The sequence below is a fragment of the Rhododendron vialii genome, chromosome 12a (genome assembly GCF_030253575.1).
Source record: "Rhododendron vialii isolate Sample 1 chromosome 12a, ASM3025357v1".
In the NCBI taxonomy this organism is placed as follows: domain Eukaryota; kingdom Viridiplantae; phylum Streptophyta; class Magnoliopsida; order Ericales; family Ericaceae; genus Rhododendron; species Rhododendron vialii.
The window spans coordinates 2,889,477-2,907,291 of NC_080568.1; the positions used below are offsets into that span (position 1 = coordinate 2,889,477).

The 17,815-nt window shown below is 37.1% G+C and overlaps 1 protein-coding gene and 1 non-coding gene across 2 annotated transcripts; both read left to right on the top strand.

Annotated features, from left to right (window-relative positions):
* Positions 1-12,021: 12,021 nt before the first annotated feature.
* LOC131312173 (small nucleolar RNA snoR100) lies at positions 12,022-12,129 on the top strand. The gene has a single exon (XR_009195750.1). It is a non-coding gene; the product is annotated as a small nucleolar RNA snoR100 (small nucleolar RNA).
* Positions 12,130-12,994: 865 nt separating this feature from the next.
* On the top strand, positions 12,995-16,094 carry LOC131310902 (uncharacterized). The gene is made up of 5 exons (XM_058338161.1): positions 12,995-13,527; positions 13,609-13,659; positions 15,344-15,423; positions 15,518-15,592; positions 15,688-16,094. Coding segments are annotated over exons 1-5 (270 nt in total). The 5' UTR covers positions 12,995-13,464; the 3' UTR covers positions 15,689-16,094.
* The last annotated feature ends 1,721 nt before the right edge of the window (positions 16,095-17,815 follow it).

The following is a 17,815-nucleotide window of genomic DNA, read 5'->3' on the forward strand; positions in this document are numbered from 1 at the left end:
CCCTCCATTAAATTTTTGAAGTGTCAAAATCACAATTCTATTAATTATGAGAATTGATAATGCCAAAACATTTTTGTTCCTATCAAAACTCTTTTTGTTTTTGTCAAAACTCAAGGGATATTCTTTTATTGCATGACTTAATTATCCTCAACTACATCACTTACTTTACGAAAATGCCCCTTGAAATTGTCCGTTTAGATTTGAGTCTAATGACTATTGTACAATCGTGAGGAGCGCCAAAATCAGCTTTGTTTCTACATTTGATTTCCATTGGTGGAATCTTATGTCTTTCTTTCTTCCCCGGATCCGGGGGCTGTAGTGCACCCCCCGCACTACATGTGTAGTGCGGTTCGGTTAATTTGGCCGTCTATCTTGGCAATGGACGGCTCGCATTTTCATCCTAACAACGAACGGCTAAGATTGTAGGAGTTCGGATTCAATCCGAGTCGTTCGTGCCGAGATGAACAACTGAATACTGCACTACATGGTGTAGTGCGGCGGGTGCACTACAACCCTTCCGATTCCTTTTTTCCCACATAATTGGATGTTAATTTGTTTGTAAATTAGATTACTACGAAAGGTTAACCGCCGCTCCATAAGCGCAAACCCACAACCTCACTCTTAGGACTCTAACACAAGGGAAAAAGACCAATTGAGCCAGAGCCAAGGCCAAGGTCATCTTCTCTTCCATCTCCATTAAGTTGTCCTTCCCAGGGAGGGACAGAGGGGGATGGCAATGGGACGGATTAGAGTTAGATTTAGCTTCCTTCAACCCCGTTCCATTTTATATCGGATCGGAGTTGGAGCGGAAAAAGTTGGAGAGGTACCGGAGTCGGAGAATAATTGGGTCTCCATACACCATAATAATTTGACTAATTTTGTTCTTTTTAAAATATTTTGACAAGAAAACAAAATATTGATGATTTATGAGAGTTTAAAAAAATAGAAATAAAGAAAACAAAAACATAAATTAATGTCGAAAATGGAATACTTTGCACTGTGTCCTGTTCCGGTCTAACTACCGCCCTATCTGGATTGTTCCGGACTGTTCTGGGCATTTCTCAGATCTCACCGATACCAAAAATTGAGTTATTTTTTAGATTTCTGAACACAAAAGAGGCAGATTTTCGTGTTCTAGTGTGAAAAATAGTGGTAGAGAGACGAAAGGGCAGGTTGACGAAGAATCTTGATCGGCAAAAATGGGGATTTTCAGATGAAAGAAACGAAGGGGAGGAAAGATGAGAGGAGGAGAGAGGTGGGAAAAAGGGGCTCGAGAGCCAAGACAATGATGACTGCTTTAATGCTTAACTTCCTCTTTATTTCTTTTCTTTTTTTAATGTTACATAATGGAGTAGTAAAAGCCTAACGATCCATTTGGATGAATGATTTATTTTTGAGTGAATAATGAGGGATGATATGTTACGTAATGTTAAGAAAAATGGCCCCACCTCTTAAGGAGACTGAATTTGCAATGAGCTATTTGGATGGTTTTTCGAGAAGGAGTATATCAAAGGTGGATATGATAGAATTAGATGTCGAATGACTGAATTACCTCCACTTAGATTTTTAAATGATCAAAATATGTTTATTTGATTAGAATTACAGTAAATACATACTCACTCCGTCTCTTTTTAAGTGTTTTGCTTCGTAATTTAAACTTATTAATAAGACATCATCATTATACCTTTCACATCAACTTTTTCATCCACTTTCCCTACTTACTCCTCATCATTACACTTTTACTCACTAACTTTTCAAAATGAAATTTACTTTTAGGGTATATTTGATAGCCAGTTAAGGCCTTGGTATTGGACTAATAAAGTGGTTTTGTAACAATTCGTAATTTTTATCATTAATAATATCATTTAAAAAATATTATTCGTAATAATAAAATTCTTTTCATTAATAGATATATACAAATATAATTATCTTATCTTATTTATCTTTTTTTATTCAATTTGCATGCATACACATTCCTTTCGTCTCTCCCTCTCCTACTCAGTCTCTACTTTCTTCTTGATCATATATTCATTCTTATCTCGTCCATCTCAAAGCCCAAGAAATAAAATTTTCATTAAAATCAATCCTATCCTGAACCACCAAAATTCACCTATAAATATCCCACTCCATTGACCCACGAGCATACCACGATATTTTTCACACTCCACCGACAAGAAAAGAAGAGAAAAACAAAAGAAAATCAAGCTCCAATCAATGGAGTTTTAGAAAGAGAAAATTAAAGTGAGAAAAGTGAATTTCATAGCTACGTTCAACCGAAACCCAGTTCTCCCATTCCAATCACTTCCTACAACTTCAAGCATCCCTAAACATCATCCAATTTTGCCCCAAGGTCCCCCCTCGACAAAACCCAAAGTCATGTTCTCCAAATTCAAAGTTTCGATTTTTTATCCAAATCTATCAACTCGAGGTATTATAATCCTATCCAACTACTTTTCTACTTTCTCTAAGTATAATTGAATTGTTTTGACAATTTATTAGGGCATGAAGTGAGTCCGAACGAAAAATATAGTCCACTACGCATTTTCTGCAATATTCACCAATTTGATATTATTTTTGAGCCCAATATTTTATTTGTAATTATTTACGTAGAATATGACCCTTATGATATTTATTTTACAATCCTTTTGATATTAATATTATAAAAAACTACTGATGTGATATTATTTTCCTATAATGTAATATCATATTAGTATAAAATATATTAGTTATATCAGTTAATTTATCTGGTAGATTAAGTTGGTTAATAAAAGTTTTAAGTTAATAATACTCCTATTTAGAAATTCTTAAATGTTTCGAAACAATTTTGCGACCTTCGAAACCTCATTTTTGTCACCCGAACTATTTTTTCTAGACTTTTCACACCTTAAAGATCATACCTTGGTAATATCATATTTTATCTATTTATTAATTATTTATTCTCTATCTTTCATGATTTTACAACGAAAATTTTTTGCGACCTTCCGAAGAACGTTTTGTCGCCCAAACTATTTTTTCTAGACTCCTCGCATCTCAAAGATGATATCTTGTTAATTTTTTTTTTCTTTACTTAATTTACTATTTATTATTATTTTTATAGTGTTTCCAATTAAAATTACCTTACGACCTTATAAACCTTATTATTAATGCTCGAGTAATTTTATTTAGACTCCTTACTTTCCGAAGATGAAACGTTATTAATCTCGACCTATTTTATTTATTAAATAATTTATTATCCATTTATTTTACTTTCGACAACTTTTATTAATATCTTTATTTAAAATAATCCCACGACCCTCCGAACCCAACTTTTGACACTCAACTAGTTGCATAGGACCTTTAGAACTCTAATTAAGGTCATGTTAATTATTCTAATATTTTTACCTAATTAATGTATTTAATTAATTTTTAATCAATCTAATTATTTAGAAATAATTAATGAGAGCCTAGAAAAATATATATTTTTTAAATTCTTCTAAAAGTTCTTACTTATTATCATCTTGGTCATACGAGATTAAAGGCAACGACCCATTCATAAAAATTTGCGTGATTGCATTGCTTACTAATTGTTTTGTTTATTATTTGATTAATTGTATGTTGCACTACTACATGATTTGAATGCTAGATGTGCCCCTAGAGACATGGGGTGGTATGCGAAATACAATTCACTTAGAAGGTGCTAGGTAATGGATAAATTGAGAAGTTTTTCTTTTCAGAAATTGCCTGCAGGCGAGATTTTGAGATGCGATGAGATTGAAACTGACGGGAGTCCAGCGACGAATTGATAGACTGGCGGGAGTCCAATGATGATTATGAAATAGTTTGTGAAGTGGTGTATAAGATAAACGAATCCTAGTTGTGATTCAAGCATGATAAGCTTTCCATTTGTTGTAATTATTAGGGTGCACACTCGGTATATAACTTAGGTGTATCTGCGACAGCAAATGAAAGTGATCTTATGGGACCGAGCATGACTAACGGTTGGGGAGGAAAGATCTCGTGGATGAGATCTTAGATCACACGATAGGTTAATGGATAGTAATGAACTGGCTTATATAAAAAATATTTGTTTGACTTCTTCGATTCAATATTATCTTGTTACCTGCTAGTTGTATGGTTGGGTTGGATTATTCTACTGGGTAATTTATCACTCACGGATACGTCTGTATCCTGGCAAATCGTTTGCTTTGGCGATCAATTTGCCAGAGGGTGCAGGATTCAATGGAGAGGATTCAAAGATGGTGCAGTTCGACACGAAAAGAACATCAAGAACGAAGATTGAGTATGTTTAGGATTCGTATCAAGCCTAGAGTCAGCTCTGAAGTTAATGTATTTTGAATCAGTAAATTTATCTTGTTACTGTAATAGCTAAACTTTATTTTGAAAAATTATATTTACTTAGCAAATTTTCTTAAGATTTTATTTTATATTGCTTCCGAAAAATCGAAGCGTTACAGGTTTGGGATTGTAATTGCTTGTTTGGTTAGATTTTAGAAGGAGGGATTAGGAGTCCTATGGGATTGTGAATCCCATAAATTGGCAGGATTACCCAACCCAGGGGGGGTGTTATTACCAATCCTATTCCCCTAGGATTGGTGTTGGAAGACTTTTATGCCCTCCCTTTTTACATAGATTGACACAATTACCCTCGCTGCTTAGATTGCTATTACAGTCCATTAGTAGTGTTGTGCTGCTCGTATTACTGGACTTGCTATTCCAGGCTTGGCCTGCAGGTTCCGAAAAAAAAAAAAATCCCCCTGTATTTTTTTGTTGGATGGCAACTACAAAAGATAAGTACTAGATAGGAAAAAAGGATATCAAGAGAAAATAGAACAAATATTTTGTAGTAATATTTTTATTTTTGTAATAGTTATATAACAGCCACAGGGAAAAATAGAACAGTTAAATTTTGCTTTATTTTTTTTACTATTTTGCATAAGGGTAAAAATGGAAATAGACATTTTAATCCAATCCTATCTCATGTAAAACAAACATGGCAAACAATACTCATATCGTTTAATCCGGTGCAAAACAAACATACTCATTACCAATCTCATCTCCTTATCAATCCCTTTTCCTTACCAATCCCTATCATAATCCCACCTCATTACCAATTCCCTCCAAACAAAACTTGTTGTCAAACATGCCCTTAGGGACAAAATAGACAATGCACCAATTTTTACCCACTAACTTTACAAAATGGACACTTATTAAGGGACAACCCAAAATGAAATACTAAACTCTAAATAAGGGACGGGGGGGAGTATTTAGCATTAATGATTGCATAAAATTAATCAAAATATCTGTAAAAGGTTTAAACCTTACTCCCTCCATCCCATAAAGTTTGGCATAAACGCGTGACATTTTTAAATTGTATATATCTTTCAATCCATAATATTTTATGCGATTTTTTGAACTTTGTTTAATAGAACAAATAAAATCCATATTACTTATAAAAAAACATTACGAATTAAAAGATATAGTTAATTTTTTCATAGGACTGGAATAGTGAAAGTATCAAACTTTATGGGACGGAGGGAGTATTTTTTAATTAAAAAATTAAAATAATTTTGGTTATTAAAAAAATACATTGTTTGGTAGTTGAAAATGGAAAGTAGGTGCAACAAATTTGCTAGGTAAAAATGTGTCCAACAAATTTGTTTATAAATAGCATGGTACGTAAATTATTCCAGGATTAGGCATTAAATCAAGAATTGTATTTATAAAAGTATTTATTTTCATACTTTTGAACTTTTAAGATATAGTAATTTAATTTTTAAAATTTTAATATAATTAATTCAACTTGTCACAAAGTGTAGGGAGTTTTTTTTTTGGTTTCAATCTTGATTGTTTGTGGCCTTTGGATTAATTTTAGTCATTCTAAACCTTTGGACTGGGACATTGTGGTTTCTAAGAACCAAACCACTGGATTATTCTTCCCCACTTTGGAAAGAACGTGGAATCGAGGAGTAATAAACCCTTTTTTAGATTATTCTTCCCCAATTCAGCTCTGGTTTTGACCAAAAAAAAACCCTTCAGTTCCGGCCGTCAATTTCCAAATCTGGTTCGTCTCTCTCCTCTCTCTCTCACCAATCTCTCTCTCTCTCTTTGCAATTTAAAAAAAAATTTCAAAAAATTCTCCCTAGATTCCTCCTAGATTTTTCTTACTTTTAACTTTTTTCTCTCTATCTCTCTCCATTCATTACCCTTATTTTTTTTCAAAAAACTTTTCAAATTGCAATCCAAACAAAGCAACACACCAAATTTGAATGGAACCAGGAGATTATATCCGGACGGGTCCAAATTCAGCCTCCATCTCCGGCATCCAAAATCCAAACAGACCGTAAATGTTTGCTCTTGGTTTTGTCGGAAAATTAAAAGAAACAGGGAGCTTTTATCCCATGCGCGCACACACATAAAAAAGATACTAGCACTTAAAAAGTTTCTATTCTAAAGATAAATTTACTCCATTAAATATAAATACGGAGTAATTGCTTACAGCGATAAATTTGAAAAGGTAGATATTTATCGAATACATGTAAAATACTAATTGCGATAAATTCGGAATGGTACCAAGATATAGACCGATAAGTTACCATTCCAGTAGTGAAAGCGACACGTTAGCCGGTACGAAATTGACAACTTTGATTGGTATATTGCTCTTATTAAATGAAATCTATTTAGACATATACATACAAAAATATAAATACTTATAATCGGAGTTGAATTGGATTAAAACGGGGACGAGGGAAGTAAAAAGCATCCACACGCCATTTGTTTGTCGGAAAGAAAAATACCCGCTTGGATCAGGACTGGGAGATCGAAGGTGGGGACGAGTTGGAGGTAATTGTCATCCCTGGGAGATCGAAGGTGGGGACGGGTTGGAGGTAATTGTCATCCTAGAGAGAGAGAGAGAGAGAGAGTAGTGTATCTTGGGTGTGAGGAAGAGAGAAGGTTTTAAAGTGAGGATGATGAGGAATTTTTGGATATCGGGTGGGTACCATGTTACCCGGCTGACGTGATGCCGAGCACCCATATTCGGGCCGTCTAAAAGTGTGTTGGACGACTCAGATTGAAACACTCTCTCTCTTCTCACCCCACCACTCTCTCTCCTCTTTTTCTCTCTTTTTCAATCTCCAAATTTGAGCCATCCAAAATCAAAATGGATTGTCCGAATGCACCGAACGGACACTATGTCATACCTACTCGGCACTGAAAAATTTCTCGAGGAAGATGGGGCACGATAAAAAGAAAAAGGAAAAGAAGGGTAGGGCTATTTGCAACTGCGAATTTGCTATATGTAGCTAATTCATAAGAAGGAATTCAAAAAATTTCTCTTATAAATTAACTATATATAGCAAATTCGTAGTTGTATTTAACAGCACTCGGAAAAGAAATGGACGGAATCAATTTTGGAGATGCTTCTGCCGTCAACAACCAAAACGATCCCGTATTAAATACTCCATAATTGGAGGTGTCCTTTGCTGTTTTAATCCTGACCTTTGGTTTCTCTGAATGATGAGGTGTCGCCATATGCTCAACTGGACTTCCCTTTTCCAGTTTCTTGTGCCAACGGCCGACAAATCAGATCCAAATGTAGAATAAGATATCGAAAATCCTAACTCCACGTTCACTTACAAACCCATCTATACACTTTCATTTACAATAGAGATAGAGCCCACACACACATTAGTGTGTGCAAATCCACCCCTATTATGAGTGGAGATGCATAAATTGTTAAATATTTTGATGTGGAGGTAGAATAATTGATAAAATATAGACATTTTGATGTCATTAGGGTTGTTCCGGATTGGGAAAATGACGGGACAGTGGTGTGCAGTGAAATTTTAATGACCACTTCATGATACCGAGTTCTGAAATCACAGGAGCCATGGTATGCCAAAGAACATTGACCAAAGCACGGTAAGACTTTGCAAGCTTAAGATTTTAATGACCACTTCATGATACCGAGTTCTGAAATCACAGGAGCCATGGTATGCCCAAGAACATTGACCAAAGCAGGGTAAGGCTTTGCAAGCTTAAGATTTTACAAAGGCATAACCCCCAAAATCTCTAAATTAAAAAATTACGATGTCAATGTCAAAAAGAAACTTTTAGACCCTTTGTGACGAAGGAAGGTCGTGGCCCAGTTCGGCTAATAAGCCAAGTGGCTTATTTTTTTGTTCTTATTCAATTTTTTTTCGTATTTGTTAGTTTGTCGTTAATTTTTGGAGAATTATTGCATTGTCGACGAGAGAAATTTAAAAAGTAAAAAAATTATGACCGAAATCAATTTTTTTTGAATAAAGACGAAAATAAGCCAATAAGCCAATTTTTTCATATTTTTTCAAAAAAAATTTGATTTCAATCATAATTTTTTACTTTTTAGATTACTCTTGTCATGACGATGCAATAATCTCCCAAAAATTAACGACAAACTAACAAATAATAAAAAAATTTGAATAAGAACAAAAAAATAAGTGACTTGGCTTATTTAGTCGAATGGGGTTGCAGTACCCTCTTGCTCGTGGATGATTGGTCAGTTGTGACGAAGGAATAGCCGAACGGGGTTGTAGTACCATACCCTCTCGCTCGTGGATGATTGGTTGGTTCCAACGGATATCGGTAAGTATTTTTTCTGAATTTATAGGGTAAAACTGTTTGACTGCTCAGCTTCGCATTTGCAAATTAAAAAAAATATTTACTGATATCTGTTGAAATTGATTTTTTATAAGATCCCATAAAAAATTATTGGGAAAAAAATTGAAATAGTCCCTGTAGTTAAGTATTTGTATCAATTTGGTCCCTGTAGTTGTAATTGGCTCGATTTACACTCTGTACTTTTCATTTTGTTTTAATTTGGTCCAATTACTAACTTCCGTTAGTCCGTCGTTAGTCCTTTAAACAGCAAAATCATATGGCCCCCTTTTTTGGGGTTAAAATAGACTCGTTCGGCTAAATAAGCCAACTGGCTTATTTTTTATCCTTATTGAATTTTTTTTTTGTATTTGTTAGTTTCTTGTCAATTTTTTTGGGGTTATTGCATCGTCATGACGAGATGAATCTAAAAAGTAAAAAATTATTATCGAAATCCAATTTTTTTTGAATAAAGACGAAAAAATTGGCTTATTGGCTTATTTTTATCTTTATTCAAAAAAATTAGGTTTCGATCATAATTTTTTACTTTTTAGATTCCTCTTATTATGGCGATGCAATAATTCCCAAAAAAATGACGAAAAACTAACAAATATAAAAAAATTTGAATAAGGACAAAAAAATTAGCCAATTAGTTTATTTAGCTGAATAGAGTTACTCATTCCCCTCTTGCCCTAATATACCTCTGAAGCAAAATACAGCTCATTCTTCCATTCTCCATTGATAAGGATGCACTTGGGAAGAAATTTGGTTATAATTTTCTACAAAAAGTTGTCATCGAATTTAGCATTTTCATGATCAGCCATGAGACATCATAACCACTGATATTGTCTACATATTCAACTTGTGGACAAATACTGAGATGCCTTATTTTTCTGCATAGTACTGAAAATGCATATAGAACCATGTCCAAAAGTCACAACATGATATAGATCCAAAAGTCACAACATGATAAATAACCATGTCCAAAAGTCAGAATATTATATAAACCCAGTTCCAAATTTACCATGTCATAACCTAATACATAGACATAACAAATCACTCAACTAGGTTACAATAAACCTAACTTAACAGCTCAAGTGGTTACAAAAAACAGTACCATGTCATTCCATTCATTTTCCTACACTTGGCTCATACACTGATTCCTGACTAGGAATGTTGAAAAATAAACCTAAGCCAATTTTTTCGTCTTTATTCAAAAAAAAATTGAATTTCGATAATAATTTTTTACTTTTTAGATTCTTCTCGTCATGAAGATGCAATAACTCTTAAAAAATTGATGAAAAACTAACAAATACGAAAAAAAATTTGAATAAGAACAAAAAATAAGAAAGTTGGCTTATTTAGCCGAATGGGTCTGTTTTAACCCAAAAAAGGGGGCCATATGATTTTTTTATTTAAAGGACTAACGGCGAACTAACGGAAGTTAGTAATTGAACCGAATTGAAACAAAATGGAAAGTACAGAGTGTAAATCGAGCCAATTATAACTACAGGGACCAAATTGACACGAACACTAAACTACAAGGACTATTACAGTTTTTTTCCCAAAATTATTTTAAAATTTATGAGTACTTTATTTTTTTGGGTCTCCTAGTGGGCGCCACACACGTGAGGTGGACATATGCGGTGGAATTGTAGCATTGTCTTCCAACATGTACAACATAAACTCTTCAAAAATCGTGTGGATCGATTATGAGTCTGATTTATGTGTGAACAGAATCTTGGTTCTTGTAATTTCTATAAAAAAATATGTTTGAGCCGAAGACGTGGACAAAAATTGAGATATAGAGAGGACGAAAATTGAGATACAGAGAGGAATGAAGGCGCCCCACGTTACCAACCTAAATGCGTATTCGGATCCATACAAACGCCAGTGTAAAGCCACGTCAGAATGAACGTTGTTCTTGGGCCTTTCTCTTCATCACTCGTTAGCGAAACTGATCGAGATTGGGGAATCACTCGCCATCCGTCTGTAATTATCCGAACGGGGTTGCAGTACCCTCTCGCTCGTGGATGATTGGTTGGTTGTGACCAAGGAATTGCCGAACGGGGTTGCAGTACCCTCTCGCTCGGGGAAGATTGGTTGGTTGTGACGAAGGGAGGACGCAGTACCCTCTCGCTCGTGGATGATTGATTCGTTGGTTGTGCCAAAGCTCCCTTGTAAGTAACATATCAGCTACAGATATCAGCTACAAGCTGAACAACTTTTACCCTACGTACTACTCCGTATCAGAGGGATGAAGACTTGTATTGAAAGCCTTCCTGATGAGCTGCTTCAAGGGATTATCCAGATAAATCCCGATGCAAAGGTGCTACTGATGACGTCTCTCGTATCCAAGCGCTTTGCAAGCCTCGTCTGCAAGGTACGAATTGTACATGTCTCTCCTGAGTGTTTCCAACGTGATGCCGTGGCTTTCACGGCCAATCCCCCACTGGTTATTGCTCAAGTTTTCGAGGAGACGATTGAAAACCAGATGGACAAATTGATTAGGCCCTACAACAACCCTCCGACAATGTTTAATCCAACTTGCCTTCCGCCACTATCGCTCTATCTCCCTGTGCTCCGATTTGTGTCAAAATTGCTTGAAATTCAGCATCTCACCATCGAGGCCCCGTCATTCGTAGCTGATGGGAACCTTTCCTTAAAGTGGGGTGCCCATTTGGAGGACGGTGTTCTCCGTAGTGTGAGTGCTATTTTGAAGGATTGGAATGATTCTGTTATAATTCCTGTGAAAGGTGTTCTTAGAGATGCAAATCTAAGGTTAGATTTGTTGGTTCAACAATCCTATTGCCATCCTAACTTGCAGTCATTCACTATTATTGACCCCCAGTGTAGAAGTTTGGATATGGTGATGAAGGGTCCGGATCTCGCCATATACAAGAAGGGGCGCTATGATTCAAGTTGTCTGCTCAATATCAAGATGATCTCAACCTCCGTTCCACTGCTTCCTCTCCCGCCTGGTGAGTTGACGCGGTTTGCGGAAATTGTCCTTCTCAAGTATGTCTACACAGGAATTGACCTCGTTGAGGATGATGACGCCCAGGTTAGTGAGAGGGACATAGAAGAGCTCGTCTCTTGCGTTGGCTGGATGAATCCGGGGGAGAGCATCTCCCAAGAGGCCGCTGAGGAGATTCGTGAACACATAAGGGGCAATCTCGATTCAAAGTTTGTTCTACCATTGGGTGGTTACTATATCTTCGATTGACGAACAAGGAATGTAGGAAGAAACAATACACACTCACAAACACCCAACCCTTTGTCTATCATTGGATTGTCATGTTATGTCATGTGGTCTGACATGTGTTTTTTTTTCTTCCTTTCAGTAGTGTTTTTGGATATGTCGTGCATACCGATGCTCTAGACTATCAAAGAAGGAAACATGATAATGTGCACATAAATTGATTGGGTCTCTAGGCTTGCCCTCTCTGATGCCATTTGGCTTTGATTTGGAGGGCATGGTTTTACAACAAAACGTCCTTGTATCTCCTCGGTTCGTGGAGGTTTTGGGGGGCTACTGTTTCAGTGATATTCTGAGAGCAGCCACTTTGTGCATATATTGTCAAAGGTTAGGTCTGTCTCCAATCATCCTCTGCCTATACCCTCAATGATTGGGGACTAGATGAGTTCTGTTATGTTGTTGTTGTTGTAGTAGTGTTTTGGATACTTGTACATGTTGGAGAGATACGGGTCCTCCGTCCATACCCTCAATGATTGAGGACTAGATGTGTTCTGTTATGTTGTTATTGTTGTAGTAATGTTTTGGATACTTGTACATGTTGGACAGATACAGGTTTTGTCATAATAAAACTTTGCCTTTGTGGTTTTAAATTATTTGCTTTCCTAAAGATTCTATGATTAAGAAAGAAGAATACACTTTTGTTTATAATTAACTACTGTTTAGCGACAGTTTGAGTCTCACTTTTTGTGGACAGGAGGGACCTTGACTGACACTGGATTTTTTGTGTGTTTGTTCTCTTTCATCTATTTATTTTGGCCTACAGTTCGGGGTGATGGCCTGATGGGTAAGTGCATCACCATGTCGTTGCGTACATTGCTATGGTTCTTTCCTTTTTATCACCTTTTTTTTTGCTGGCCTCTATAGTGATCTATTTAAGTGGTTCTTTCCTTTTTTCCACCTCTCCTTTTTGTTGGCCTCTATAGCTATCTATTTATGTTGCAGTATCTGTCATGCAGTGTCCTTTTTTATTTGTATGTGTATCATGAGCGTTGTAAAAGACTTTTCATCCCGTTGCATGCAGGTTTTGATGTTTCTCTAATCATGTTATCTTATGTTATATATATATATATATATATATATATATATATATATATATATATATGCAGATGCTTGTTGCCCGTCACTCAAAGCAGTCAAAGAGTATGCACGTTTCTTAGAACTACCATATATTGTAATTGTAATAAGTTATTGAAACTGGTTTTTGTGGTCTTTTTGTCCTCCTTTTACATATGTTGCACATCTTTAGTGGCATATAGAGGTAGATGCATTATTGGTATTGTGTGTCTAAGTCGTTCATTTTGTCCTTGGTGGTGTTGCTGCTGACAGTTTTACCATCAATTTCCAGTATTTGCTTAACACATCAGTAGAATCAACATTTTTGACATCTGAAAGCTTGCAAGGCCGTAGTTTACCTTGGCTCTGTACTCTTCCTTAGGCTAGTACTGCTGGCACTCATACTTTTTTTTCGCTGTTAATCTTTATCTGGTAAGGCTTTATTTTGTGGCGTCTCTTTAGGTATTTGGTATAGTGGGAGGATAGTTTTCATGAAGATTGTTTTGAGTACTTAAGTAATGTACAACTTCTCTCTGGGTGTATATAGAGCTCTTTACCTCTCACTGGGACTGCATCCCATGGTTAGTATTGAATGTCAAGTTTACCCTGCATTTTATGCTTTCATTTTAATGCATTTTTTATTCTTTTTTTTATTTACATAGTTTCTGCAGCATGCTGAATTTCATTCGAGGAGAGGAAGCAAATATTTTCTGGTACGCAAGGGTCTCTCTTTCTTTTTCCCTTCTTCATACTAACTGGTTGCACACTAGTATAAATGTGATCTGTCAACCAGCACATCATTAAGCCTGAACTAGAGGGTAATCATGGTAAATTAATGTTTAAGAGCAGTACCTTGCTATGACTAGGGCCTCTTGCTTCTCCTTTTTCCTCTTTTTTCTGTGTGCTTCTGTCGGTGGCATCGAGTTCCTCTGTAGCAGATGCTATGTAAGTATGTAGGCACCTTAATTTTTCCTTTGATTTGGAATTTCCCTTGCTACTTCCTTACGAGTTGTGCTTTTGATTAGATCCATGTGCTTGTCGGTGCAAATGTTTAGTCAGTGTTTTGGAGAACAGATGGGAGTACGTCTGGATTCCTTGTTTTGTTCCCTCTATGTAATCTTGTGGGCGCTCTCTGGCATTTTCTGTAAATAGTTTTAGGTTTATATGATGGTTTTGACTACTAATTCAAGTCAAGTTGTTATGTGTCCCATTAACTTATGTGTCCCATTAACTTTTCGGTGGCATCGAGTTCCTCTGTAGCAGATGCTATGTAAGTATGTAGGCACCTTAATTTTTCCTTTGATTTTGAATTTCCCTTGCTACTTCCTTACGAGTTGTGCTTTTGATTAGATCCATGTGCTTGTCGGTGCAAATGTTTAGTCAGTGTTTTGGAGAACAGATGGGAGTACGTCTGGATTCCTTGTTTTGTTCCCTCTATGTAATCTTGTGGGCGCTCTCTGGCATTTTCTGTAAATAGTTTCAGGTTTATATGATGGTTTTGACTACTAATTCAAGTCAAGTTGTTATGTGTCCCATTAACTTTTCAGTTCTTTGATTTCTTTGAAATTTCCATTGCTGCTTCTTAACAAGTTGTTCCATTGCTGCTTCTTGACAAGTTGTTCTGGATTTGACAAATGCTTATCGGCTTTAATTATTGGGTCAGTGGTTCAGAACCGGTGCAGTACTTTAGGATTCTTGGTTGGACTATGCTGGACAAAGGGTTTCTTTCGATATCCTCTCCCCTTCCTGTTTCACAGCTTATCTAGGGCTTTGGAAATAGGGTTTTGTTTGGGCCAAGGCCAAGGGCTCCACTTGTTTCACTGATTGAGCGTATCACCTTTGTGTGTGTGTGTGTGTGTGTGTGTGTGTGGGTGGGGGGGGGGGGGGGGGGGGGGGGGGGTGGGGGGTTGTATGGGAAGGTTTGTCTGTGGCTTAGATCTTCTTTACAGATGCGTAATTTCTGATAGATAACCTTTGTTGGGAAGGGAAGCTAAAATACATTTTCTTTCCTTTCTGATGATTATTTCTATTACTTTGTTCTCCCAGTTTTAGGCATCTTTACGTTGCAGATTTCTTGAAGCTAATCAGTTTGAAAAACCCTTAGGTTTGGTTTGTATGTTGTTTGCTGCTGTGGACATATTGGAGTCATGTTTCTTCGCTGCATATTGTTGTGCCTATTTTGTTCACTATGTCTCCTCATTTGCTTTGACTTGTGTCATCTTTGGTGTTTGGTGAATTCCTCCCCTCGCCTCGCGCTTTGCGGGTAGGCTCCAAGAGACCTTGGTGCCAGAGCCTTTTAAAACACTTGCTAGTCTATTTGGACGCTTGTATATATTTCTTTCCTTCTAGGAAAATAATTGATAGTGCAATTCATTTGACTATGATGTGCTATTGCAGGGCCACCTACCTTCACTTCAGTTTCTTCGATCATTCGTGGAAGGACAACATTTGAGCTCCATTGCATCTTATAGCATAGGGTGAGCCATTTGTCTACTGTAATATTGTGGACAGGTTGAAGTTGTGGCCTTAATTTGTAGTTCTGATGTTAAGCATAATTAAGGCTTGCTTTAGGGAAAAAGGAGATTGCTTTTACGAGTGGTTTAGAGTGAAAAGTAATGGTGTCAAGGATAAGCTAAAATACCAGTGGTAAGTTTATTCAAGTCTTATTTCCTGCTGTTTTTTTGGTTTAAATCTGTTTCATTGTACTTGATAGATTATGGGTGAAAATATTCTGTTGGCAGAGTCCTTGGACTTTAGTTCGGAGGATGCAGGAAGATGCCTGAAACCTCTTTACATATCTGTTCATAAAGATGGTGTTAAAGGGAGTGCTAAGCGTGTGTTGTCTATTGTGTTGCTGCTGTTAGGTAATTCCTTGAAATGGAAGTATCAGCACTATTACTGAAGGACGTAGTGATTGCACTTTTGACACCAAGAAACTAATATTCCCGAAGTGGAGAAAAAGTTTGTTTTATTTGGAAATGCATGTACAGGCAGATCTTCCGCCGTGCATCCTCGCTGTGCCCCTATACTGAGAAAGTTTGATGAAACTCTGTAAAGATAAGAATCTAAGAATATTTTTCTCTCTTCTATGTATTTTCATGTGTGTAATACTTTTTATTTATCCAATATACCTCAAATTTCCACCTTATGTTGCGATGGAACATCAACAACGTAGACAACATCAATGTGCCAAGGAACTAACTCACCAAAAAGCTTAAGCTCTCGGAAATGGTGTAAATATTTTATATTTTGGACATGCTCCCCTTGTTTGTTGCTAGGCTATCCCTAGTAAATGGGTTGAAGATGGCATTATAATTGTTAGGCCCTATTGTGTGGCCTAGGTTCTCACCACTTGTGGTCTAACAAGTTCATGTACTATGATTGCCGATGGACAACGGGTTTTGAGCCTCCGAACTGTGCAACCTCTGGTACCATGTTATCAATTTTCTCATCGAAAAGCTTAAGCTCTGAAAGACCGTGACTTGGTTATTTATATTCACGATACATCACTGAAAGGTTACTGCTTGGTGGGGTTCAACAATGGATTTCTTTAGTTTATATTTGGATTATTTCACTGACATAACTGGACCTTCATGGAAAAGGTTGTAAATTTATTTTCCTTGATTCTGTGCATGTCAATAAAGCCACAAATTTGTGGTATCCGTCTTACTCTAATGTAGCAATCTGTAAGTTAAAAATGGAATACAAGGTTCATGTAATAGTATGGGTAACACTGGCCACTCATCCAACATTGGGTGGGTATGAAAGCTACAAGTGGAATGTATGAGCTATGTAATACTTGGACTTAACCATTTTGGCCCATGTTATTAGGCTCCAATAAATTCCTGGGTCATTAGTCTACTTGGGGCATTACAGTGTATGCCACTCATATTGGGCTTTTTTATCTCACATTATCATTCCTTTTTGTATATGCATTTGCTGGGTCATTAGTCTACTTGGGGCATTACAGTGTATGCCACTCATATTGGGCTTTTTTATCTCACATTATCATTCCTTTTTGTATATGCATTTGCAGCAAAACTTCAAGTTCTTTGAGAGCAAATTGCATAGTATATAGTGTGGTGGGCCAAACCTGACTTAGGTTGTGGGCCGAGCCCGATGCCCTATTTGGCCGAACCCGGCTAAGGAGCCAAGCAGACAGGTGAAACCCATTGGACAAGTGAGACGGGCCGAGCAGTGGTGGGCCGTGCCGAACGGTCTACTTGCTGGGCAGCCCAGGTTCAAGCCCAAGGTCCATTTAATGATGGGCTGGTTGGTACCGAGGATCGACCCGACCTGGAGAGGGAGAGATCGATCGTCAGAAGAGATTGTCAGCAGAGAGAGAGAGAGAGAGAGAGAGTAGAGAGATTACCGGAGTGACGGAGTCGTCAGACGTGGACAATCGAGAGGAGAGTCGAGAGAGAGGGCTTCGATGTTGATGTTGATCGCAGAGGAGAGACCGAGAGAGAGCTTCGGATCGCCCAGGAGTGAGAGGCGGCTTTGATCGATCAGGTGTGTGTGTGTAAGAGTCTTATTTTGCCCTTATATTTTGTTTGTGACTGGACGACACCTAGGCGACCTTTTTTGTTCGCCTATTAGGCAGTCGCCTCTTCCATTCTCGCCTCGCCTCACAACTGCAAGGTGACCCAACCTCGCCTCATCGCTCGCCTCGCTTAGGCGATCGCCTGGGCGCGATTTTTTAATCACTGATCGGACCTAATCAGATAGGTCCCGCCAGTAAATTGCATGACCTCCATTTCCTCTATTAGTCCCTCAAATATGGGGAATACCTTCCCCTTTCCCCACTACTCTTTTTGTATTTTTTTTCAAAACATCAAATGACAAATTCGACAGTTTCATTGACCATTG

What these genes read in the sequence shown, in the direction of transcription:
- LOC131310902 (XM_058338161.1), top strand. Translation starts at nt 13,465, where the DNA reads ATGTACAACTTCTCTCTGGGTGTATATAGAGCTCTTTACCTCTCACTG. An exon ending in CACTGGGACTGCATCCCATG is followed by an intron (nt 13,528 to 13,608) that starts GTTAGTATTGAA and finishes TTATTTACATAG; the next exon opens with TTTCTGCAGCATGCTGAATT. An exon ending in ATTGCATCTTATAGCATAGG is followed by an intron (nt 15,424 to 15,517) that starts GTGAGCCATTTG and finishes GGCTTGCTTTAG; the next exon opens with GGAAAAAGGAGATTGCTTTT.